At 48.8% G+C, this 25,396-nt stretch overlaps 1 protein-coding gene across 1 annotated transcript in view; it reads left to right on the forward strand.

Moving 5' to 3' along the window:
- The first annotated feature begins 13,929 nt into the window (after positions 1-13,929).
- MAL2 (mal, T-cell differentiation protein 2) overlaps positions 13,930-25,396 on the forward strand; it is a 34,327-nt gene continuing 22,860 nt past the window's right edge. The window contains exons 1-2 of the mRNA XM_015413020.1: positions 13,930-14,098; positions 24,833-25,003. Coding sequence (XP_015268506.1) covers positions 13,964-14,098; positions 24,833-25,003 — 306 coding nt within the window. The 5' untranslated portion in view covers positions 13,930-13,963. The remainder of the gene's footprint in view (positions 14,099-24,832; positions 25,004-25,396) is intronic.

The raw sequence follows: 25,396 nt of genomic DNA on the forward strand, positions 1-25,396 counted from the left end.
AGGTTAATGTAGGACAGACAGATGCTGCAAACACTCTAGTAGCATCAAATTCTAACATTCCCTGAGCCAGAACAGTGGTCTATCGACCGGCCACCCAGTAACTAGGACACGAAGCTTTGATCAATAGGTTAAAGCTTTATTTGCTCAGTCATTAAGAGCCAGTGTTAACTCGCGAAGCTAAATTTTAATCAATTATGGCTAATTTTATTCAACCGAGAGCCAAAGGCACTTTTCATTCTGGGAAACGAAGGAAAACAAAACTGAAGATGGCCTATTTTGACCCAAATTTGGCTCGTATTTTCAGCAGCAGTGATACTGTTGGTTATCAGGCAGCCGTTTCCAGTATTCTGGTTTTGCACTGAATCAGTTGGCTGGGGCTTAAAAAAGCCTCCCATGCTTGGCTCTCAGCCTGCCAGGAGGAATGTCTAATATTACAAGTCACAACTCCTTCCCTGGTGTGCATAACTTTTGTTCCCCTGTGAGAAGAGGCAAGCAAAGAAGAAGAATGTGGACGAACTGGCCTACCTTCTGCCAAAGGAGCAGCCAAAAAAATAAAACCTGCTCGCTTCCTTTTGGATTACAGCCTCTTTGATCAAATGCTACAGCTTAATAGTCCTGTTGACATCAGAGGAAACTCAAGAGAACACATTGCATAAAACTTGCCAGGCTGGGTATGGGCCCAGTTGCTGGAGCCTTATTGCGCTCCCCGTGCAGATCTGATCACAGAAACAAATTATGACTCATCTTCAGCTTTGCTTATGTCCCCTACGACCTGAGCTCACTTAGGCAACAGTCTTTTTCCAAGACAGGACTGATACCTTGCATCAGGGCCGCGTTATGACTTTCATGGGCCCCTGGCACTTTTGCCTTCATGGGCCCCTCCCACCATAATAATATCAATACTTTAAAAATGTGATATAACTTTTATCTTTTATTTTTGTTTTAGGCAGAAATTAATAGGTTTTTGTGGGCCTTAAACATTTTATCTTTTTCCTGATGGGAGGGAAAAAAATCAAAACATTTTGTATGACCCTAAAAGTTCATTTTTTCCCCTTCTGATTTTAAAAGAAATTAAAATATTTTCATGGGCCCCTAAAAGTATTGTGGGCCCCAGGCACTGTGTCCACTGTACCTAATAGAAGAAGAGGAGGAGGAGATTGGATTTATACCCCGCCCTTCACTTGGAGTCTCAGAGCGGCTTACAAACTCCTTCCCCTCCCCCTCCCCACAACAAACACCCTGTGAGGTGGGTGGGGCTGAGAGAGCTCTGACACAAACTGCTCTTTTTCAAGGACAGCTGTGCCAGAACTATGGCTTGCCCAAGGTCATCCAGCAGCTGCGAGTGGAGGAGTGGGGATTCAAACCTGGTTCTCCCAGATTAGAGTCCGCACACTTAACCACTACACCAAACTGGCTCTCAATAGATAAGATAATAGATAAATCAGCCCTCCCTCCCTCCCTTCCTTCCACCCATCCAGATTTGTTGTTGTTTAGATCTAGCTGTGGCTTTAATGGTATGGAGTTTTTTGTGTGGTTTTTGCAGTACATGAGTTAGGGTTCCATGAAGAATTAAGGGGGAGATTAGGAATGCCTTTCTGCAGTACAACGCCGCTGAAGTCTGGAGCTACACAAACTGCTGCCTCTTCACCTAGTCCTGAATGTGAGGTCTCTCTCTTCCTCCCTCCCTGTGCTACATGGAGAGTTGGGGGTGGAGGAAGGAAATGTAGGGATGCCAGCCTCCAGGTGGGACCTGGGGATCTCCAGACTACAGGAATCAGTTCCCCTGGACAAAAAGGATGCTTTGGAGGGTGGACTCTGTGGCATTGTACCCCACTGAGGTCCCTGTCCTCCCCAGGCTCCACCCCCAAATCTCCAGGAGTTTCCCAACTCTAGTGCTGGCAACCCTCCCCCCCCCCATGCTGGTTGCCACGGGGGACCTAGGAACCCTAGGAATGGGCCACATGGCACACATCCAGTCATCTTCTGTTCACCCCTGTTCCTAGGTTCTATGTTTTGTTGTTCAGTCGCACAGTCGAGTCTGACTCTTTGCGACCCCATGGACCAGATCACGCCAGGCCTTCCGGTCTTCCGCCGTCCTCTGAAGTTTGCTCAACTTCATGTTCATTGCATCTATGACACTGTCTAGCCATCTCATCCTTTGCCGTCCCTGTCTTCTTTGACCTTCAATCTTTCCCAGCATCAGGGTTAGAGATGCATTAAGTGGCTTCAAAAAACATAAATCTTTTCAAATTAAAAAAAAGAAGAAGCTCAAATAAAGGCATTTCCTCTCCTGCTTTTGAACACGGAGCTCGGGAGATTGTGCATGCAATGGTTCCATTTTACCCTCGCAACCACCCAATCAAATGGATAAAGAGTATGCTTCCCACTTCTCCAAGCAGGAAGACATTCTAAGGGCAGCGCAGCCCAGTTTGGTTTCCTTTGAATGAGAGAGCGCCAGAAACTTATGGTGGTTTTTGTAGTATTTACTTATATACAGGCAGAGCACAAGTGGAAACAAGGAGGCACTCCTACAAGACAGTGGGTCTACTTTCCCACATCAGAATCCCCACTCACCGCTGTTTGTTTCTCCCTCTGTCTTCAAACCCCAAAGTGCCGTTTCTTCACACATGTGAACATGCGCTTGACCTCTTCCTTCAGTGGAGTATTTGAGGAGAACCATTCCCTAACATTATGTTCTATGGAGGAAACAGTCATTAAGGAACCTTGACTTTTTTGTGTGTGTCATAGGTCTTGGCTCCTGGCCTCTTAGGCCAAGCCCGTCCACACTCCTGAAACACCAACACATATACACACAGCACTGCATATTGTAGAAACAATAGCAGTATGTAGTTAGACTGTCAGTGTACCCAGTTTGGTGTAGTGGTTAAGTGTCCAGACTCTAATCTGGTAGAACCGGGTTTGATTCCCCACTCCTCCACTTGCAGCTGCTGGCTGACCTTGGGCAAGCTATCGTTCTCTCGGAGCTGTTCTCTCAAGGACAGTTCTGGAAAGAGCTCTCTCCGCCCCACCTACCTCACAGGGTGTCCGTTGTGGGGAGGGGAAGGGAAAGGAGTTTGTAAAAGGCTCTGAGACTCCAAGTGAAGGGCAGGGTATAAATCTAATCTCCTCCTCCTCCTCATTTGTGCTAAAGTTTAAGGGGCTTCATCACATGCCTGTTTCATGGTGGTGGGGGGAAAACTTTGCTCATGTTAACTTGCAGCTACATCAACCCATGAAGAGACCGTTCTGAGCATCCATTGAAAAAGGAGGAGGAGATTGGATTTATACCCCACCCTTCACTTAAGAGTCTCAGAGCAGCTTACAATCTCCTTTCCCTTCCCCTCCCCACAACACACACCCTGTGAGGTGGGTGGGGCTGAGAGAGCTCTTTCAAGAACTGCCTGTGAGAGAACCGCTTTGAAAGAACTTGTGAATGACCCAAGGTCACTCCAGCAGCTGCATGGGGAGGAGAGGGGAGTCAAACCCAGGTCTCCCAGATTAGACTCCGCGCCCCTAACCGCTACACCAAACTGGCTCAACTGACACTTTCAGGGCCGCTATTTAGGGAAAGTGGAGAGGAATGATAATGCTGGGTGCCCTGGACTCATGTTCAGGGCCGCAGATAATATTATGGTGGAAAGAAAGAGCCATAGTTTCTCAATCATGCTTCTGCTGAAGATCCTCTCTCCAAGGGATGATTTGCACTGAAACGAGGGCTGCCAGCTCAGGGTTGGGAAATACCTGGAGACTTTGGAGAGGGAGCCTGAGGGGGCGGGGTTTGGGGAGGGGAAAGACCTCAACAGGGTAGAATGCCACAGAATCCACCAAGGGGCAATTTCCTCCAGGTGAACAGTTCTCTGTCACCTGGAGATCAGTTGTAATCCCGGGGGACCTCCAGCCACCACCTGGAGCCTGGCAACCGTAACTGAACGTCAGCTGTCACGTGAATTAGATTTTAATTCCCACGCTCTGTCCCACTGGTCCCAAGCAACCTCTCCCTGCTTGGCCACCACAGCAAAACCGCTGGTATCCACCTCGTGATCCTCAGACGGGTCCTCTTGGAAGATTTCAACACAAGATTGAAAGGTCTGTTTTTCTGGTGCTTGCATGTGCAAAACGAATCCCTGCACGTGAAAGTCCTGCTCACCACAGATAAGCTTTTCAAGTGTTTTTCCTGATGGCTGCTATATGCCTATAAACAGGGCATGTCTCTGCAGGGACTGACCCATTGAGCTTTGGAACTAGAAACCCAAAGAAAGGTTCGTTATCTAAAGTCATTGACCTAGTTCTAGTCACCTGCAAATGCACATGCACAACAGCTAGTGAAACTTGAGGGGGAAGTGCATGGAATGACTCATTCACCTAGAGGCAGGGATGCCAGCCTCCAGGTGAGGCCTGGGGATTCCACGGATCATCTCCAGACTACAGAGATCAGTTCCCCTGGAGAAAAATGGCTGCTTTGGAGGATGGATTCTGTGGCCTTGTACCCCACTGAGGTCCCTGTCCTCCCCAGGCTCCACCCCCAAATCTCCAGGAGTTCCCCAAACTGGAGCTGGCAACCCTACCACCCCATTCCCCATTGGTGGCCGGAGGGACCTGTCAATCCTGACATATAGAGAGAGATAGCTGATGTGTACCATCAGGGTCCCTTTCGCTTAGCATGTCAGGTGTCCGTAAGCCATCTATGGAATGGAAACATGTATACACAAAATGATAGCCAAAAGGCCGAGAAGTATGAGGTCAAATGTCCATGGGGGGGAAATGATACAATGAATCTTCCCAAATTTTGTATGTATGTAAGTTCCCTATTGTCCGTTTTGTGTGTGCTATATGTATGGGGGGGGGAAAATTAATCCACAAAAAAAAAACAGTGGAACGTCTTGTGTCTGAATGTAAAGAGCAACTGTGAACCCATCATCACCCAGTCTGTTCAGTTCACACCGGACAATTCAATGCCTGCCAAATAGGTTTGCATGGGTTTGGGTCCCCCCCCAATGTTCCCTCTAAGCTGTGGAGTCTTGTGAGCAAAAAATTCAGGGCAAATACTATGTGTTGTGCGGGTACAACAGATGACGTCAGTTTCATGTCCGAGGTGTTCAACACTAGAGCTTCTTCACTTGATCTAAGCCAAAAGGCCGAGAAGTATGAGGTCAAATGTCCATGGGGGGGAAATGATACAATGAATCTTCCCAAATTTTGTATGTATGTAAGTTCCCTATTGTCCGTTTTGTGTGTGCTATATGTATGGGGGGGGGAAAATTAATCCACAAAAAAAAAACAGTGGAACGTCTTGTGTCTGAATGTAAAGAGCAACTGTGAACCCATCATCACCCAGTCTGTTCAGTTCACACCGGACAATTCAATGCCTGCCAAATAGGTTTGCATGGGTTTGCCCCCCCCCCCAAAAAACTGAGTATGTTCCAAAAACACTCCTCCTTCCTCTGCTGTCACCTTCCCACCGAAGCGGTACCTATTTATCTACCTGCAATTTCTTGCTTTCGAACTGCTGGGTTGGCAGGAGCCAAAGACGGGAGCTCACTCCATCATGGGGCACTCGGGTCTCAAACTGCTGAACTACCGACCTTCCAGTCTGTATCTCAGCATCTCAACCTCTGAGCCACCACAGCCCCATTGAGGAAGTAAGGGAACTTCAAAAATAAAGAGATCGTCTCAATAGTGAATATGATGCAAAAGCGCCTGTGCCTGTATTCCATGGACTTACGTTCACCAGAATATACAAAACCATATGAATAAAATTCAACCAATAATAGAAAAGCCTAACTGGAGACACTACAAATGCACTCCTAAACAGAGCTAAACGTCTCCAAGCCCATTCACCTCAGTGGGCTTAGAAGAGTGTAACTGGGTTTAGGATGGCACTGTGGATTGCACAAAAAAACCAAATTCCAGCTGCTGCTATCAGGTAGGTAAAGCCAAACTTTGATTTCAACTTCGAGAACTTGGATTTCAGACTCTAACTTCAGAAACTGAGTCTCAACGGATGTAAAACTGAAGAAAGTGAACAATTACTTGTTATACAAACCTTTGGAGGGGGGGAGTACTTTAAAAATCTTACTCTATTTTTTAAATCTAGGGCCAGATTAATCAAAGGGTACTTAAAAAAAAACAAACACAAAAATGTTTTAAATCAATTAATGCGACTGAACTTTACACCATCTAACTAAACATGATATTAACATACTAAACTCTAACGTCTTAATTTTCACAAATGTCTTGAGCAGGAGAGCTCTTCATAAAGAGAATACGAGAAAGTTTTTTGACACATTTCTTTGGCATTTTGAAGAGTGTCTATAAGAGGAGGATGTTGTAAGCCATTTTGAAAAGAGGGGTATTAATGAAGTAAGCAAATAAATCCAAACCTAACCTTCTTCTGCACAGTGCTATTATCATATGATGGCAGTCCTTTGTGTAAAAATATCAAAATACTCACGTAGGATTTGTCAGTCCATGCAGTTAGAAATTAAACTCTAGCCACATGTGAATAATCTTGCTTCCCCACACCTGTATCCAGATGTGGGAATTAAGTGACACAAAATGCTCCAGGTGAATAAAAAGGAGAACACTGATAATTCTTCTCTGCCGGGTGTGCAAAATAGGGTGGCCAACCTCAAAGGGTACTTAAAAAAAAAACACATAAAAATGTTTTAAATCAATTAATGCGACTGAACTTTACACCATCTAACTAAACATAATATTAACATACTAACGTCTTAATTTTCACAAATGTCTTGAGCAGGAGAGCTCTTCATAAAGAGAATACGAGAAAGTTTTTTGACACATTTCTTTGGCATTTTGAAGAGTGTCTATAAGAGGAGGATGTTGTAAGCCATTTTGAAAAGAGGGGTATTAATGAAGTAAGCAAATAAATCCAAACCTAACCTTCTTCTGCACAGTGCTATTATCATATGATGGCAGTCCTTTGTGTAAAAATATCAAAATACTCACGTAGGATTTGTCAGTCCATGCAGTTAGAAATTAAACTATAGCCACATGTGAATAATCTTGCTTCCCCACACCTGTATCCAGATGTGGGAATTAAGTGACACAAAATGCTCCAGGTGAATAAAAAGGAGAACACTGATAATTCTTCTCTGCCGGGTGTGCAAAATAGGGTGGCCAACCTCCAGGTGGTGGCTGGAGATCTACTGATATCACCACTGATCTACAGGCGACAGAGATCAGCTCCCCTGGAGAAAATGGCTGGTTTGGAAGTTCGACTCTGTGACATTATGCCCCAAACTCTGCCCTCCTGAGGCTCCACCCCCCAAATCTCCAGGTGTTTCCCAATCCAGAGGCGGCAGCCCTAACGCAAAATCTCCGATGTTTGTTTTACTTTTTCTGTTTAATGAGTTCTGTGTTGCACGGCCAAAAGGAGAAGCTGGGAAGGATGGATCCATAATCGTATTACTTCAGTGCTATACGACTCTAACTCTGCTGAATTTCGACAGCATAAAAGTGAAAATGAGCAGCCGTGGATTGTCACACAGGAGCATTATGGGCCAAATACCGTGAGACGTCCCAGCTGCTCCGGGCTACTGTCTTAATGTCAAAAGCAGGTGTGGTTCTGGCTTAAATGCCCAGTTCGAATGGGTTTACAGCTGCCGTGTGCTACCCAAACAGCGCAGACCAGCTGCCACCTACCAGGGGAAACCTGCCTAATGACATTCCTCACTTGCCTGTCTTCGTGAAAGGCCTTGAATCTGATCAGTGAGCGATATGGCTGATAATGCACTAAGACACTTTTTAACTCCCTCAGATCAAAATACTTTGTTTTCATCAACCCATCCAAACAAACAGACCAAAAAAAAAAAAGATAGTGAATACCATCTGTGACGTCCCCTTATCTGGGGAGGTCTGGTTTCCCTTTAAAATGTTCTTTATGTTTTGTTTTACTGTGTATATCCGGCTGCCACCACGAAATTTCCAAACCTTTATACTATAATATTTCTATCACTGGGTAGGTAGGTCGAGGTTTCAGGATTTCGAGGTACTATGTGTTTCCTGAGAAATAATTTCCTTCAGAGCTGGCAGAGTTAAATAAAAGTAGATTTATTGATATAATTCGTAAATAATATGGTAGAACACTGTAACTAGAAATGGGTAAATACTAAACAATTGCTTTGGGTATTTCACACACTTTTCTCTCCACTGTCAGGGATCTTGGCATGTAACTTTGTAACTTTAACTCAAGGTCATGTAAGTTCACTGTTTCTCTCCAGGACATACAGACTTTCCTAAACTTTGTCTTCAATTACTTTTATTTACATTTTACTATTCTCTCAGAATAACCTCAGCTGTTCTTAACTGCACACACAGACTGCTTCTCTCTCAGACTTCAGAACGAACTAACTGACTGCTTAACTGTCCTCATCAACTGTCACCCTTCAGCTGTCAAAACCTCAAACTGTCACTCCTGATAGACATACATATTCATCCACACAGCATCACTTCCAAAACCCCTCCCCCTCTCTGTCACTCACCAATCACACCACACTTGCCTCTTCAAGCACTCTACTGCCTGCGGCTTTAACGGTGCCCCCAAATTTGCCATTCCAAGGAACTGCCTTCAAGAGATTGGATTTATAACCCCCCCTTCACTTGGAGTCTCAGAGCGGCTTACAAACTCCTTCCCCTCCCCACAACAGACACCCCGTGAGGTAGGCAGGACTGAGAGAACTCTGACAGAAACTGCTCTTGAGAAAACAGCTCTGACAGAACTATGGCTTGCCCAAGGCCATCCAGCAGCTGCGAGTGGAAGAGTGGGGAATCAAACCTGGTTCTCCCAGATTAGAGTCCGCACACTTAACCACTTCACCAAGCTGGCTCCACACCAAACTGACGTCATTTTGGCTCAGGGCAGGCCTGCCTTGGTCTACACTAATTCATAAAACCAAACAAGGACCCACGGTAAGTAGGAAAACCAACATACAACAGATACAGTGCACAGATGATTATAACATATCATAAATAATGTTATATTTTATGAAAAATATTTTTACAATAATTTCTTCATATATAATTAATCATCTTAATCACAATTCACAATATAAGAGATATCAGAAATATCAAATATCATCTCCATAGAATCTCAAAAGATATTGTACAACCTTATAATTAATAACAGTCCTCCTCTGTTAAATAAAAGTTTCAAAACTTTCTGCACACAAAGCAGAGGCTCTTTGACTGAGTCACAGCCCCTCCTCTAATCTGTAATCCACCTCAGAGAGAAAGGTCAACGATAAATGAAGTAAATTAAATAAACAAACAATATCAGTGAAAGCAGCTAATAAGACCAAGCCAAGGCATAAATGTATATTAAATAAGTAGCACAATCTAAAATAAGAACATAAGAGAAGCCATGCTGGATCAGGCCAATGGCCCATCGAGTCCAACACTTTGTTTCCCACAGTGACCCAAACCCAGGTGCCATCAGGAGATCCACCAGCAGGGACAGAACTCCAGAAGCCCCTCCCACTTTTGCCCCCCAAGCACCAAGAATACAGAGCATCACTGCCCCAGACGTAGTGTTCCATCTATACCTTGTGGCTAATAGCCATTGATAGACCTCTGCTCCATATGTTTATCCAATCCCCTCTTGAAGCCGTCCGTACTTGTAGCCACCACCATGATGTTAATGAAACAGTCATCAAGCTATGAGCAGATCAGAAAACAGCTAATAAAGACTGAACCCCTTTGCTAAAAGTCTGGGGGAAGAGAAATGTTCTGTCCCAGTGCCTAAAGGAAAGGAAAGTAGGTGCCAGGCAAGGCAAGGAGGATGGCATTCCAAAGATGAGGTGCCACCACCAAAAAAGCCGTCTCTGGTTCCCTCCTGCGTTACCTCTGTAGGCAGGGACACAGAGAGCAGGGCCAGATAAGTGCATCTTAACTGGTGGCCTGGACAGTACAGGAGGAGATGGTCCTTCCAGTAGCCTAGCCCCAAACCATTTGAGTAGGGCTGCCAGCTCTGCTTTAGGAATACCTGGAGATCTGGGAGGTGGAAACTGGGAAGAGTGGGGTTTGGGTAAGGTTGCCAGGTCCCTTCTGGCAACCAGTGGGGGATAGGGAGGACTTACCAGGAGCAGGAGGGAGGCTCAGGCTATGTTGCCGGTGATATGACGATGTCACATCCAGCATGTATAGGAAGTGACATCATCATGCTGCAACATCACTATGATGCTCTGGTATTCGGGCAAAACCTCTATGGTATTGTCCCGGGCACCCCTGGGACCTGTGCAGGATAACCCCGGCGGCTCCGGGAGTCGGCGCAACCCCCCTCGGCACGCACCCTATCGACAGGCCGGCGCGGCTTACCGTTCCTCCCGGCGGAGCTGCAGCGATGGCCGACGCGCCGGGCACCCGGGATGAAGACGGGGCCGAGGAAAGCGAGCTCGGGAGGGCCGCGGGCGGGCAGACCGCGGGTGAAGGTGGTCCGAGCCGGCGGGCGCTCGAGCAGCGGCCCGCCCGTGCACGGGCTTGCACCCTTCGAGCGGGAGCAGAGCGAGGGCCAAGCGCGGGAGCTGCAGACCCCGCCGAATGGCGCCCTTGGGAGCCGGGGAGCGGGGCCGGTCGACTCAGCGTCCCTGCCTTTATGGGGGGGCGTGTCCGGGGAGCCGGGGATGCCGGGACGAAAGGGGGTAATAAAAGTTGAAGGAAAGCATGCCGGTGAGGAAGGACCGGGCTGGCTGCAGCTGTGGCCGTTCTGTTGCTGTTGAAAGAGAGAAAGGACGAGAGCCCAGCATACAGAGACAGCCTAGACCCGGGCAGACAAAGAGAGTGCAGAAACTCCCTGACTGGTCCGCTTCTGAGGCGCGCTTCCTTCCTCAGAGGAGAACCCACCTTTCAGACCCGTGCCTCCTCGGGTCCCTGTCGCGGCACCCAGGGCAGAGACATCGTCGGGAGCCACGGCAACGAGCGGGTCGCCCGGGAGAGCGCCAGGAGAGGCTCACAGGTATAAATGGCTTCTACCATAGAGTTTTTGCCTAAATACCAGAGTGTCACTGCAACTACGCTGGTGTCACTTCCAGTGCACATTGGATATGACATCGCCACGTTGCCAATGATATACCCTGGGCCTCCCACCCTCTCTTGTTGAGTTCCCCTGCCGGGCAGCTGATCAATGGCAGGGCGCAGGGCTTGGCAGTGGGGGACCTTCGCCTCCACTGGGGGGCTGGCAAGCCTAGGTTGGGGAAGGGGAGGGGCCTCAGAAGAGTACAATGCCATAGAGTCCAGCCTCCAAGGCAGCCATTTTCTCCATTGTCTGGAGATCAACTGTAGTAGTGGGAGATTTCCAGGGACCCCCTGGAGGTTGGCAACTCCACTTTTTGGTCCTTTAAGGTACAGACTAGCACTTTGCGTTGTGCCCATTAACAAAGAGGCATTTAGGAGTTAAACATACACTGCTGCGCCTTTCCAATGAAAATGCCACAGCTTCCTATCTTCTGTTAAATACGAGAACCAAGCATTGCAAGTTCCCTCAGGCCGTTCTTTTAATAAGCTGCCATTGTACTGCTAGCAACGCAACCTTCTCTCCTACACTAGAAACCAGAGTTTCTATTTCAGGATAGTTCAAATTCCAACTTCAGGAGCAGGGGCGCCGCGTTGCATCGTTCTTGTTTAGCCGACGCGTCTCACCCGCTCCCGTATTGCATAATGAGACTTGCTCATAGGTTACTCTGCAGATACAACTATGCGGCAGAACCAGAATGTGCCGAGCCACCCTGGCACAAGAGGTGTGCCCATTGAGGAAAAATGTCAGGACTAAATAAGTAAAGGGCTGGATAGGCAGTCGCTGGATACTCATTTCTCCTGCTGCATTAGGGCATGCGTACGAGGCGCAAAAAAAAAATATTAAAAATGAGAATGTGTGTGGGAGAGCCGAGAACAGGCATCAGCTCAGCGGCTTTAGTTTCAACACCCACCCACCCACCCCACGCATACACTGCATCCATAATTCTGCCTTATGTCACCTCAGCAACGCAAGACATACGCCCCATCTAAACATGTTGCTGAATGAGACGCCTATGGGAGAACGGTATGGTTGCCAGTCTCCAGGTGGGGCCTGGAGATCTCCCAGAGTTAAAACTGATTTCCAGATACAGTTGCCAGCTCTGGGTTGGGAAATACCTGGAGATTTGCGAGGGGTGGAGCCTGGGGAGGGTGGGGTTTGGGGAGGGGAGAGGGCTCCACAGGACAGAATGGCCACAGAGTCCACCCCCCAAAGCAGCCATTTTCTCCAGGGGAACAGACCTTGATCATCTGGAGATCAACTGTAATACCGGGAGATCTCCAGATGCCACCTGGAAGTTGGCAACCCTATATCCAGATGACCGAGATCCGTTCAGAGGGAGAAAATGGAGGGCGGACTCAGTGGCCGTCAAAAAATTATTATTTAAATAAATCCACCAACTGTGGATTGTATTTATGACACAAATGGAATACACGTTTATTACACAAATGTTCATTCATTATACATTTATTACACAAATGTACAAGTATTAGGCTTGCCAAGTCCCCCCGGGGGGCAGGGAAACCCCCGCCCCAGAGGCCCGTTCCCCGCCGCCGGCGGATTGGGCCCCGGGGGGGACTCCACCCCCACATTCACGTCACCCGGACGTGACGTGGGTACGCCGGGCACGCTGGGGGCGGGGCCAGGACCATCCGAGGGAAAACTTCCGGGTGACGTGGATGTGGCGCGTGCGAAGCAGTCCAGGCAACGGAGTCCCCCGCTCCAGTAAGTTTCTGACTTGGCAACCCTAACAAGTATGCCAGCTAAGGTTGCCAGGTCTGGGTTGGAAAATACCTGGAGACTTTGGGGGTGGAGCTGGGAGAGGGCGGGGCTTGGGGAGGGGAGGGGCCTCAGCAGGGTACAAGGCCATAGAGTCCACCCTTCAACGCAGCCATTTTCTCCAGGGGAGCTGATCTCTGTCAGCTGGAGATCAGTTGCAAGAGCGGGAGATCTCCAGGCCCCACCCTAATGCCAGCCTGGACCTGAATGGCCGGGGCTAATCTGATCTCGTCAGAGCTTCAAAGCTAAGCAGGGTCGCCCGAAGCCACCCCGGTACGTCTGCCTTGAGAACCGGATGGGGTCGCCGCCCTAAGTGACTTGACCGCACTTCCGACCGCCATGCCATCAAATTAAAAGAGGGGTCCTTACATTCATAAGAACATAAGAGACGCCAATGTTGGATCAGGCCAAAGGCCCATCCAGTCCAACACTCTGTGTCACACAGTGGCCAGAAATACCAGGTGCCATCAGGAGGTCCACCAGTGGGGCCAGGACACTAGAAGCCCTCCCACTGTTGACCCCCCCCAAACACCAAGAAGACAGAGCATCACTTGCCCCAGAGTCCCCAGAGTCGCATACATTACACTTGCAGGGTCGTCTTCCATTCGAGCAAATACAGGGATCTAACTTGTGCAGATTTTAACGTCTTCTTTTTTTAGGGCTAGGGTTCGTTTTACGTATTTACATATTTTGGGAAAGCCGCTTTGCACGATTCCGGGAACGACCGGACTATAAATCTTTAAAAGGATCCAACCAACGGCCAGCTCCCGTGCCCCCTCGGTTCCCCGGTCAGGAAGCGCGCCCGTGCCCTCTCCTCGGGCACCGATGGCCTCTTTCGCCCCACCGCCACCCGTTATATCTGGGGGATGCCGGAAACCGCCGCCCCGCGAAGCCCCCTCCCTCCCAGTCCCTTCTCCCCGCAGTCCCCAGCAGCAGCTCCGGGGTGGCCGAAGGACCTGGCGCGGCGCGCGGGAAGAGGGCGGAGGGTTGGCGGCCGGGGCGGCGCCCGGCGCACGCGCCACCTTCCCGCCTGGCCACCTGCGGCTCTGCCCGCGCCCTCCTCCGCCTCCGCCTCCTGCCTGCCTTCCCCACCTGGCCGCGGCCACGTCAGGGGCTGACCGCCGCCACTCGCGCTCTCGGCTCCCCGGGCAGGCCACCATGATCCCCTCGCGAGGGGGCTCCATGCCGCCGCCCCCCAACGCCACCGCCTATTTCCCCCCGCCTCGCGTCACCCTCCCGTCCGGCTTGGAGATCCTGCGCACCTACTCGGGGGCCTTCATCTGCCTGGAGATCGTAAGTAGCCGGGGAGGGGGGGGAGAGGGGGGCCTTTCTGTTGGGGGGGAGCAAGAAAGTCCCCCCCCCTCTTGCTTGCTTCTTGCTCGGGCTCTCCGCGGGGCTCCCCCTTCGCGACGTGTCTGAGTAGGAAAAGGCAGCTTTCAAAACAACCCCCCACCCGGGCGGGCGGGCGCGCCATTGCTTTTAGCATCGGGGGTCTGTTGCGTCTTCTTCGGGAGGCAGAAATCCAACCGGTGGGTCTTCCCTCGGCCGTCGCTGCGCCCCCGTGCTGGGGGGGAAGGACTGGACCTGTTGGACGTTTGCAGGACCCAGAGCTCTCCGGTCAAGCCGGCCGGAGAGCCCCCAAAATGGGCACCAAGAGTCCAATGTTCCCTCTAAGTAGTGGAGTCTTTGTGAGCTCCTGACATTAAAGTTGTGAGCGAGCGATTTGGCTACTGCATACATTAGTTTGCTCTGGAGCCATCCCTCCTGAGCTAAGACAAAAATGTATGAGCTGGAGGCTAAATAACTATGAGCTAGCTCACACTAACTCAGCTTAGAGGGAACACTGAAGACCATAACTCACCACCACCACCACCCCGCACGCACTTCCCGCGCCACTCTCTTGAATGGGCTTTCTGCGCATGCAACTTCGTCTTCTTGGGCCTTACTGGAATGGCCGGGTTTTAATTCTCCGCCTCGGTTTTGCCTGTTTTCCTTTGGTGTCTGTGTTACTCTGAGGCCAAAGACAGGATTTTATAAGAACAGCCTTTCTGGAACCCCTTTTAATAACCACGACCACGGCCTGTTTTTCTTTTTCTTCTCGGCCTTGCAGCTCCCTCCCCGTTTATTTTTTTATGCACACCTGGCACCATCCTGAGCTTGCTGAGATCAGGCGCCCCTTCCAGCCCAGGGGTTTTTCGGAGCCAGGCTACAGCATGTGCTCCGGGGCTATGTCAGATTGTGAGGGATTTTTCACAAGCTGAGATCACAATCTGGCATGCTGTCAAAAATGGGGTTGGTTGCTCCTACCCTTCCCTTTTCCCTCCCAGGTGGTGCAGAAAATGCTGCTGTTTCCCCAGGGATTAGAGCCTCTTCACCAGGTGTATTTCTGCCTGCCTGTGGACCCACTGGATCCTGGCAGAATGACTGTTGCTAACATTATTCGCTTGCTTTTAGTGGTGGGGCGTCTTCAGCGAGAAGAGGGTTGGCTTTCTCTGTTTAGGTGTTTATACCTCACTGCTCTCCCCAGAGCAGTTCATGATACCGTTCTCTTCTCCTCAGTTTTATCCTCACAACAGCCCTGCGAGGTGGATGAGGCTGAGAGAGCAAGAGAGAGAGAGAAAGTGACTGACACATGGTCACCCAGTGAGCTTCCATGGCAGTGTGGGAATTCAAACACTGGCTTCCAAAATAGATTTTATGAGACGCACTGTTTTTTCTCTTTTGTAAACAGCCTGGAGGGCTTTGGCTATGGGAAAGGTCAGACCGGTTTTATATAAATAAAATGTCCCTTGTCCCTCCCGATTAATGAGTTTCATCTTTTTTACCGAACTCTGCTATTACTGGTAGAAAAGAGCAAGAGTCCAGGAGCACCTTAAAGACTAACAACATTTGTGGCAGGGTAGGAGCTTTCATGAGTCTCTGCTCACTTCCTCAGATACTTCAGGAAAGCTCACACCCTGCCACAAACGTTGTTCGTCTTTAAGTGCTGCTCGACTCTTGCTCTTTTCTACTTCTACAGACAGACTTACACGGCTACCCATCTTGCTCTATCACCTATCACTGAAATGCTTTTCCTTATTGCTACATGTGCCCTGACCTGAATTGTCCAGGCTATCCAGATCTTGGAAGCTAAGCGGGGTCAGCTCTGCTTAGGATTTAGACGGGAGACCACCAAGGAAGTCCGGGGTCATGATGCAGAGATGGGCAGTGGCAAACCACCTCTGAAGGTCCTTTGCCTTGAAAGACCCATACGTCACCATAAGTTGGCTGCAACTTGGTGGCACTTTATACACACGCGCACATTGCTGCGTGCATCCCTCCCTCTGTGTTTTCTGCTTCAATCAGTGCAGCCTCTTGCTTCCGCTCACTGTTCCCTGAGCTTCTAGCTGTACTGTGGACATGTTTCTCCAACAGTGAATGAAGTGAACAACATCCAGAGAGTGCAAATTAATAAAGTGGGTGGCAAATGGAGGAGGAAGGCACACACCTGCCTCGTGACCGTTGGTGTGACTTGCCTGACTGGAGCCTCCCTCGGGTTTCTCCTGTATTAAAATGTGCCTCTCTTTTTTTTTGCAAGACCGATTCATCTAAATCCTCCTTTAAAGATGCATTTGCTTTTAAATCCAGTTTCCCATTTGGGAATTCGCTTTCTGAACAGCCGGCATGCTAAACAGTTGCTATGACAATTAAAATGTTGGCTCGCAACTTGCTGGAGCCTTTTATACTAACTCGGAGCTACTCAAGTGTGACTCATGCTGCCCGATGCCCCTTTCCTGCAATAGAGTGCTGCCCGCTTACAAAGACAGGGGCGGGTCCAGTCGCGAAATGGGATGATTTTTGTCTGGCAAAATTACATTAAGCAAGGCTGTGATCCCATGCACCCATTTACCGGTTTGATTGTTGTGGGATTTATTTCCGAGAAAACATATTATGACTCTTTTCAAACTGCCTTTGTATTCCGTTTTAGTAATCCATTGCTAATGGATTATTTTCTGTCGTTTCAGACAGACCCGTTTCTGTCGTTTCAGACAGACCCGTTTCTGTCGTTTCAGACAGACCCGTTTCAGTCGTTTCAGACAGACCCGTTTCAGTAAGTGGCTGCTAGTAGAATTTATTTTCTTGTTCGAAAGTGTGGTTGAGCCGCTTTTGAGGGAAACTGCTTTTTTCTGTTTTCAGCCCCTTTGCTGCGCTTCTGAATCACCATGGTGTGCTGTTTAAAATGTCCACAGCGCTTCCTATAATGCCACTTCCCCCTCACACCCTTTTTCATCATGTGAACTTCCTCAGACTTTTTTAAACGTTCTAAGGTGAGCACTATAGTGCTAAACCACTACAGCACTTCAGGGCTATAGGAGCACCATTGAGATGCATTGACTGCATTGACGCCATTAAGTCAATGCATCTCAGTGGTGCTGCTATAGGACCAAAGTACTATAGCAGTTTAGCACTATAGCGCTCACCTTAACGTTTTTTTAAAAGTCTGAGGAAGATCGCACAATGAAAAAGGGGAGAAGAAAAAAGTGGCACTGTTTGAAACGAGCATAACACTTCAGAGACGGCTCGTTAACAGAAAGAGATTTGCTGTATGAAACCCCCGTCCCTGTATCGCTTTACTCGAAATCAGGTCAAAAACGAATAACGTCTGGTTTAGAACGGTAATGTGAAAAGGGACATAGGATGAAGTAGCTTCCTACTGAATCACCCCATTGGGCTATTAAAGCGTGGGTTGTCTGTTTTGACAGGCAGCAGCGCTCCAGATGCTCAAGTTTTTTGCTTGTACCTACAACATCAGCTTGCTAAACTTGAGGTGCCTGGGATTGAACCCAGGACCTCCAGTGTGAAAAGCAGAGGTTCTTCTACTGAGCCACAACCTCTCCACTTGGCTTGCAAACTCCTAGGACTTTCCAGAAAGATCAGGAAGTTAATTGAGCAGAACAATGTGGGTTTTTTTTTTAATGAGATCAAAACCCGATGTTCATCTTGTGTTGTTAGCAGAGTCATAAATTGAGATCAAGTGGCTCAAGTGGTTAAGACGCTGAACTGCAGGCTGTGGAAGGTCAGTAGTTCAGCCTTTCGAGACCCGAGTGTGCCGCATGAGGGAGTGAGCTCCCGTCTCTAGTTCCAGCTCCTGCCAACCTAGCAGTTCGAAAGCAAGAAATTGCAAGTAGATAAATAGGTACCACTTCGGTGGGAAGGTAACAGCGTTCTGTGCGCCTTGGTGTTTAGTCATGCTGGCCACATGACCACGGAAATGTCTTCGGACAGCGCTGGCTCTTCGGCTTTGAAACGGAGATAAGCACTGCAACCATAGAGTTGGATTCGACTGGCTTTCGAGCAAGGGGACCTTTACCTTTATCTTACTTAGAGGACATAAAAATATTAGTACAGGATTGCACAGGTTGGGTGGGAGCTGCCAGTACATTATCCAGATGAGCTATTTGATATTATCCCCTAGAATGATCCTTATGCCTGTAATGACTTGATCCTTTTCCTGAACATATGACTTCACGTGAAACCACACCATTGACTGTGCTCCAAGATCTCGTCCAGAGATTTTTCCTAGCCCTGTCATTGAAGATTCTTTGACTGTGTTACACCTATGTGTATTAGGACATTTAGAAATCATGTATGCAAAGACTGACACTTTCAAAGACCAGACAAATATTAGGTATATTTTAATGTCATGGAAGTTTGTTGGGTGACCCTGGGCCAGTCACACTCTCTCAGCCTAACCTACCTCACAGGGCAGTTGTGCAGATAAAATGGAGGAGAGGGAAATGGTGTAAGCCGCTTTGGGTCCCCATTGGGGAGAAAGGCGGGGGAGAAATGAATCAAATAAGTAAATAAAAGTCCCCAGTTCTGTAGAGGCACCTGTTGCCTAGTCGAGATGCAGCAAGCAGCGGCATTAGAAAAGAAAGCTGGTTGAGCTTAATCCATCCCAGATGGAAAGCTCTCTCAGGAAACCTGTGCATGCCACCTTCAACCAGGGCCAGCCCCAGTTTATTTTGTACCCTAGGCGAGGATCCCTTCTGGCGCCCCCCCCCCCCCCGGGGCCCCCCCAATTTTTAAAAAAAACACACTTTTTAGGAAGAATGAAAAACACAAATAATCAAGAAACTCTGAGAGTACGGGGCCGGGTGCAGTTTGGCGCCCCTAAGGGCCGGCCCGCTCTAGGCGGTCGCCTAGTTCGCCTAGTGAGTGAGCCGGCCCTGCCTTCAACTCATGGAAGGAAACGGCAGATGCTGGGGCTGCAATGAATTTTTGCCTGCAAAAAAAAATTTCATGGTGGGAAGGGGAAAGAATGGGGGCCCGAAACCACCCGTGAAAAAATAATCCCAAGTTATGAACACATATAGAGCTGCTTTACACTGAACCAGACTATCAGTCCCTCGAAGTCAGTACTGTCAACTCAGAATTGCAGCCAGTCTCCAGGGCCTCAGGCGGAGGTCTTTCACATCACCTACTGCCTGGTTCTTTTTCACTGGCGGTGCCAGGGATCGAACCTGCGACCTTGTGCAGGCAAAGCAGAAGGTCTTCCACTGAGCCACAGCCTCTCCCCTAAAAAGTATGTATTTCATTTGACTGTCTGCAGCCGCTGTGTTCATCTTCTCTACTGTGCCTTTGGCGACGATCTTTTTTTCCTTCTTGTGATCTCAGCCAATCAGATCATGACATCACACGTGTGCGCAGCCAGTCAGAATTGGCTCTGTAGCATCATGCTAGTTGGGAGCAAAGTGGCAACAATGACCTGATTGTGTGAGAGAGAAAGGGAATGCATCCCTGTAGTCAAGGTAACCATGCCAGTGCCCCCTCGTAGTGCAGCACAAGAAGGTAAATGGGTCTGGTTGCCTTGGGGATGGGGACGCCGTTCCCTCCCTCCAAAGACACTTTCGAGCGCTTCCAAGCTGTCCCCAGGAAAAAAATATGGCTGGGAAAAGGCTGCTTTTTGGAAAGCACGAAAATGTTAAGTGCAAACCGGCACTTGGTCTCAGCTTCCCCTTGCAAAGCCTGACTCACCTTCGGTTTCTCTTTCATGGAACCTAGAAGAACTGTGTTGGAGCTGTCTGCAATCAGGGCCTCCTAGAACTCAGGTTGCTAACCTCCAGATGGGGCCTGGAGACCAACCAGAAAGGCAGCTGGTCTCCAGGCTACAAGGGATATGTTCTCCAGAGAAAATGGCTACTCGGGAGGGTGGAGTCTAGGGTTGCCAGCTCCAGGTTGGGAAATACCTGAAGATTTTGGGGATCGAGCCTGAAGAGGGCAGGGTTTGGGGGAGGGATTTTGGTGTAGCATAATGCCTTAGCATCCACCTTCCAAAGGGGCCGTTTCCTCCAGGAGTACTGATTTCTGTTGCCTGGAGAGCAGTTGTAATCCCAGCAGTTCTCCAGCTGCCACCTGGAGGTTGGCAGCCCTAGGGTGGACTCTGGCATAATACCCTCCTGAGGTCCCTCCCCTGCTGTTTTCAGGCTCCACCCCCAAATATCCAGGGATTTCCCGTTCCAGAGTTCGGAGCCCTACCTAAAACCCCTGGCCAGGGACACGGACTAGACCCATCATAAGTGTTGCCAAGAGATGAGAGAGATTGAGCTCGGGAACAGCTGTGCATGCAAAGCTTGGTCTCCGGGCCTTCCCCCGGTGTACTAATGGTTCCTGATTACAGTCTGTAAACCACGTTGTGCACGATAGACTGACAATTCAGCTGTCTTGTTCCCCCAAGATGGTTATCTAACTCTAATAAAGCTCTACATTACGAATACTGAAGGTTTGCCCGCCACTTAAATCTGAGGCTATTTTTTCCCCCTTTGGCTTATGCGCAGTTTCTATTAGTTCTGTAGCTCAGAAGCATTTACAAGGGTAGCCCAGTGATTTTTATTTTGGTGAGCTTGAGTTTCCTTTCTTTCGCGTGTGTTGTTGAAGATTCTTTACTGCTGCTTTGCAGCCAGTGTTGAAAATGAAGCTCTGGGATGGGGTGAAGGTATGGGAGTGCTTTAAGAAGCTGCATTAAAAAAAAAACAACACCAAACACCCCTAAGATTTGCAATGCTGTCCTGAGCAGAGTTATGCCCTTCTAAGGCCCTGTTCACACTAGATGGTTTGGGCCGGGAGAGGGACGGATCGGGGCTGCAGCAAACGGGCGCGATCCCACAGCAACATCTGGGAATCGTGCTGCGCCCGTTCCCAGCCCATTCCCAATCCGCCCCTCCCGGCCAAAACCCGCAGCAAAAAAGAACCACCTACCTAGGTGGTTCTTTCTGAAGGGCCGCATCACTGCCGGCCGTGGGATCACCGGCGCGTCTTTTTGCCGGCGCATCCCCGACCTCCGGGCGTACTGCGCATGCTCGAGCATGCGCAGTTCAGCAGCCTCCCCCTCGCCTCTTCCTCCCCGGCATCTGATCGTGCCGGGGAGCAACGGCGCCATGGCTCAGGGGATCGTGGGCTCCCGCCACGGACTCTCTTTTAGAAGCCGCGCTTTGCCCAGTGTTTTCTCTGCCGTGTGGCAGGGGCCTCAGTCCATCAAAGTTAGAGGCATTAGAAGAGTATAGCTCTGCTTAGGAGTAAGCATTAGCAACTTGAATAGCCTGAGTGTGTCAGCTCTCAGAAGCTAAGCAGGAACACCCCTGGTTGTACTTGGATGAGAAACCACCAAGGCAGTCCAAGGTCGCTATTGAGAGGCGAACCATCTTTGAACGCCTCTTGCCTTGAAGACCCAGTGGGGTTTGCGTGAGTCAGCTGTGACTTGATGTGACACAATAACAGATTTTTGTTTTTTAAAAAAATTCTTGAAACAATTGGATCATTTTTTTTGTTTGTGGGATAGCATCCTTCAAAAACAGCAACTCTTTAAAGAAAGATGAGCGGCTCGGTACACTTTCATGGCTTCTTTTTAGTAGGAAGGCACATTTGGGGGGGGGGGGAATTGGCTTTGCATTTGTGACTTCGACACCAGCCTAACATGAAGAAAGGAAATAGGTGAAACTTTTTCCAGCCATGGAATATTAAGGGGAAAGCAGTGATGTGGTTAAGTCATTTTAGACTCCGGAGTTAGGGTTAGGGTTGCCAGTCTCCAGGTGGGGCCTGGAGACCTCCTGGAATTGCAGTTCCATCTCCAGACTACAGAGATCAGTTCCCCTGGAGGAAATGGCAGCTGTGGAGGGTGAACTCAGTGCTGTTATACCCTGCTGAGGTCTTTCTCCTTCCTAAACTCCACCCTCCTCAGGCTCCACCCTCAAATTCCCAGGAATTTTCCAGTCTGGAGTTGCCAGCCCTATCATTATCTTAACTCTCCCCCCCCCCATTAATATCAGATGTATGGGAACCACAATTCCCAGAATGTACTGGGGGAGGAATAAAGATGGAGGTGTACAGGGCAAACCTTTCCCACGCCTCTGTCTACACAGCATACCATTGGGTGCCCCTTTGCGAGGACATGGGCTTTTTTCTACTCCTCAAGTCTAACTGTTGGGATTCTTTTTGAGTGACTCAGCAGAGTATTAAGAGACGGAATCCATGGTGTGTTTTAAAATATAAAAGTTTACTATAAACCTAACACGGGGAAAAGGTACACAGGATATAAAATAACAAAGAGCTAATATGCCTACATCCTTACAGCTAAAAGGTAAAACGGGAAGAGAATGGTGTCTCCTCAGTCAGAACAAAGAGAGGAAGAAGAGCCAATATGCTAAATGCTTGACACCTTGGTTTCCAATCGGACTAGCAAGTTAGCTCCAAAGTTCCCTGGCATTCTGTTGTCTAAACAGATTGGTTACAAACAAAACATGTGACTTCCTGTTGATCATAACAAACATCATTAACCCTGTAAATACTGAAGTGTTTTGACTTGTAGCACCCAATACTAACTCTGGTGGCACCACTGGGGGAAAGCTTCAGCTGCTTTAGCTTCCACGTGCTGTTAAAGACTCTGCACGTGGCCCAGGCTGGCCCGATCTCTCCAGATCTCGGAAGCTAAGCAGGGTCACCCCCAGCTAGTACTTGGCTAGAAGACCACCAGTCAAGTCGAGCACTGGCAAGCCACTTCTGTTTGTCTCTGGCTTTGAAATCCGTACAGGGTTGCCATAAATTGGTTGCGACTTGACTGCACTTTCACATACACACATGTCGTTGTCTAACAAGGTTATCAGTTTTTTTTCCCCTGCTGCGTCTTTAACTGCTGTGCAATAGGCAATGGGTTTCTTTTGCATGCAGTTCCTGAATTTCATAATGCTGCGAAAGACATAGGACGAGTCTGGGGTGGGATGAGGTAGGGTGGGAGGTGACTTCCCAGTGCTACACTGGAGTGTGTGCTGGTCCAACGGTTTACACAAAAGCATAGTAGACTTGGGAATAAGGGCCAAGATACATTTTTGTCACTCGTAGAGAACAGAGTCATTTGAATGAAAGCCGCTTCGTTTTTTGCAGAGGATACTGTTCTGAATTCCCAGCAGGTCGAGGCTTGTCATACTGATGAGACTTTGCACTTGCATGGCATATCTGCTTTGTGCAGGTAGCAGTCCAGTACAAACAAGACACTGTGTGAGTGTAAAGTCCCACAGGAAAGAGCTTTGACTCCGTCCAGCTTTAAATCAGCCTTGGTACTCTCTCCAGGTGGTACGATGAGCTACAGCAGGGGCACCCGGCAACACCTTTCCTGGCAGCCACCAAGTGTTTCTAGAAAGTGGGTGGGGCAATATGGGCGGGGCCATTCCCCAACAGGGCTACCGGTTAGCCATTAGAGATCTGATCGGCTGTGCAGATTAAAATGACGCGTCAACAGCAGCTGCCACCACAGAGTTGGGTCCTTTTCACATTATCGTTCTAAACCGGATGCTACTCGTAGTTGGCCCAATTTTGAGTAAAGCGATACAGGGATGGGGGTTAATGAGCCATCTCCTTCTGTTAATGAGCCATCTCTGAAGCGCTATGTTCATTTCAAACAGCGCTGCCTTTCCCCCTGCCCTTTCTCGCTGCATGATCTTCCTCAGACATTTTTGAAGAAGAAGAGGAGGAGGAGGAAGCGATTGGATTTATACCCCACCCTTCACCTGGAGTCTAAGAGTGGCTTACAAACTCCTTTCCCTTCCCCTCCCCACAACAGACACCCTGTGAGGTAGGTGGGGCTGAGAGAGCTCTTTCCAGAACTGTCCTTGAGAGAACAGCTCTGACAGAACTATGGCTTGCCCAAGGTCATCCAGCAGGTGCAAGTGGAGGAGTGGGGAATCAAACCTGGTTCTCCCAGATGAGAGTCCGCGCACTTAATCACTACACCAAACTGGCTCTTTTTTCCCCTTTAACATTCTAAGGTGAGCGCTATAGCACTAAACCAATATAGCACTGAAGTGCTATACCGGCACCATTGAGATGCATCTCAGTGGTGCCAGTTTAGCACTATAGCACTCACCTTAGAAAGTTTTTAAAACATCTGAGGAAGATCATGTGGTGAAAAAGGGTGGGAAAAGGCAACATTGTAGGAAGCACTATGGATATTTTAAACAGCACACCAAAGTGATTCAGAAGCGCAACCAAGGGGCTGAAAATGGAAAAAAAGCAGTTTCCCTCTAAAGCAGCTCAACCACACTTTGCTAACAGGACGCAAGCGGGTTTGTATGAACAGGAAAATAAATTCCGCTAGCAGTTGGTTATTAAAACAGGTCTGTCTGAAATGACAGGAAAAACCCATTAGCAACCAGTTACTAAAATGGAATACAAAGGCAGCTTGAAAAGGGTCCCTGTTTTGTTCTCTCTGTCACTCTTCTTTCCAAGTGTATTTCTTCAGTGGCCCTTCTTCTCCCCTGCACGTGGGCTCCCTCTGTGTGTGTGTGGGGGGGAAGGCTCTGCCTCTTGCAGCAGCCATTTGGTGCTTGTGCCCACCACCCTGTGTTAGAATTCCAGAGATGCCCACAGGCTCAAAAAGCGGCAGTCCCACTGAGTTAGAGACTTTTCACTGTCAGTTTCTCCCCGCAATGTTTTTATTTATAGCATTTATTTTTCAACTTATATTGTTTTTCTTGATTCCCCCCCCCCCCACTGTAGCTACTTGGAGCACTTGTCTGGATTTTAGTTGCTGCTTCCAAAATCCCTTTGCCACTCCTGCAAGGCTGGGTGATGTTTGTGTCCGTGACCGCCTGCTTCAGCTCCCTGGGTTTCCTCTCGGTGTTTCTCTTCAGCTACAGAGAGAGAATTGCAATTGACTGGAACCGTTTGGTAAGCATTGAGAAGTCTCTGTGTTTAAAAGGTGGAAATGAGTTGACGCCCACTTATGTTTGAAAGTTGAAGGCTCAGTTCACACACGCAGCATGAGGTAGGAGCTTGTCTGCACAGCTGCAGCACTGTACAAGAACTGAAACATCACCATTGGTCCCCCAAATGGACAAATATTTCCAGGTCTCTTGTGCTGCACAAAAGAGTGCAGTATGGGGCAAGGCAATACTACGGCTTTGTGCTACGGTAACGTTTCCTCTCAGGGGAAATTTGGGACGTCTAGCATACACTGGGGAAGACCCTGATGCTGGGAAAGATTTTCCTCTCAGGGGGAAATTTGGGACGTCTAGCATACAGTGCCTGCTGCCCTATGCCACCCAACTTGTCTCACACGCC

Source organism: Gekko japonicus, unplaced genomic scaffold (assembly GCF_001447785.1).
Source record: "Gekko japonicus isolate JY-2015 unplaced genomic scaffold, Gekko_japonicus_V1.1 scaffold2464, whole genome shotgun sequence".
Taxonomy (NCBI): domain Eukaryota; kingdom Metazoa; phylum Chordata; class Lepidosauria; order Squamata; family Gekkonidae; genus Gekko; species Gekko japonicus.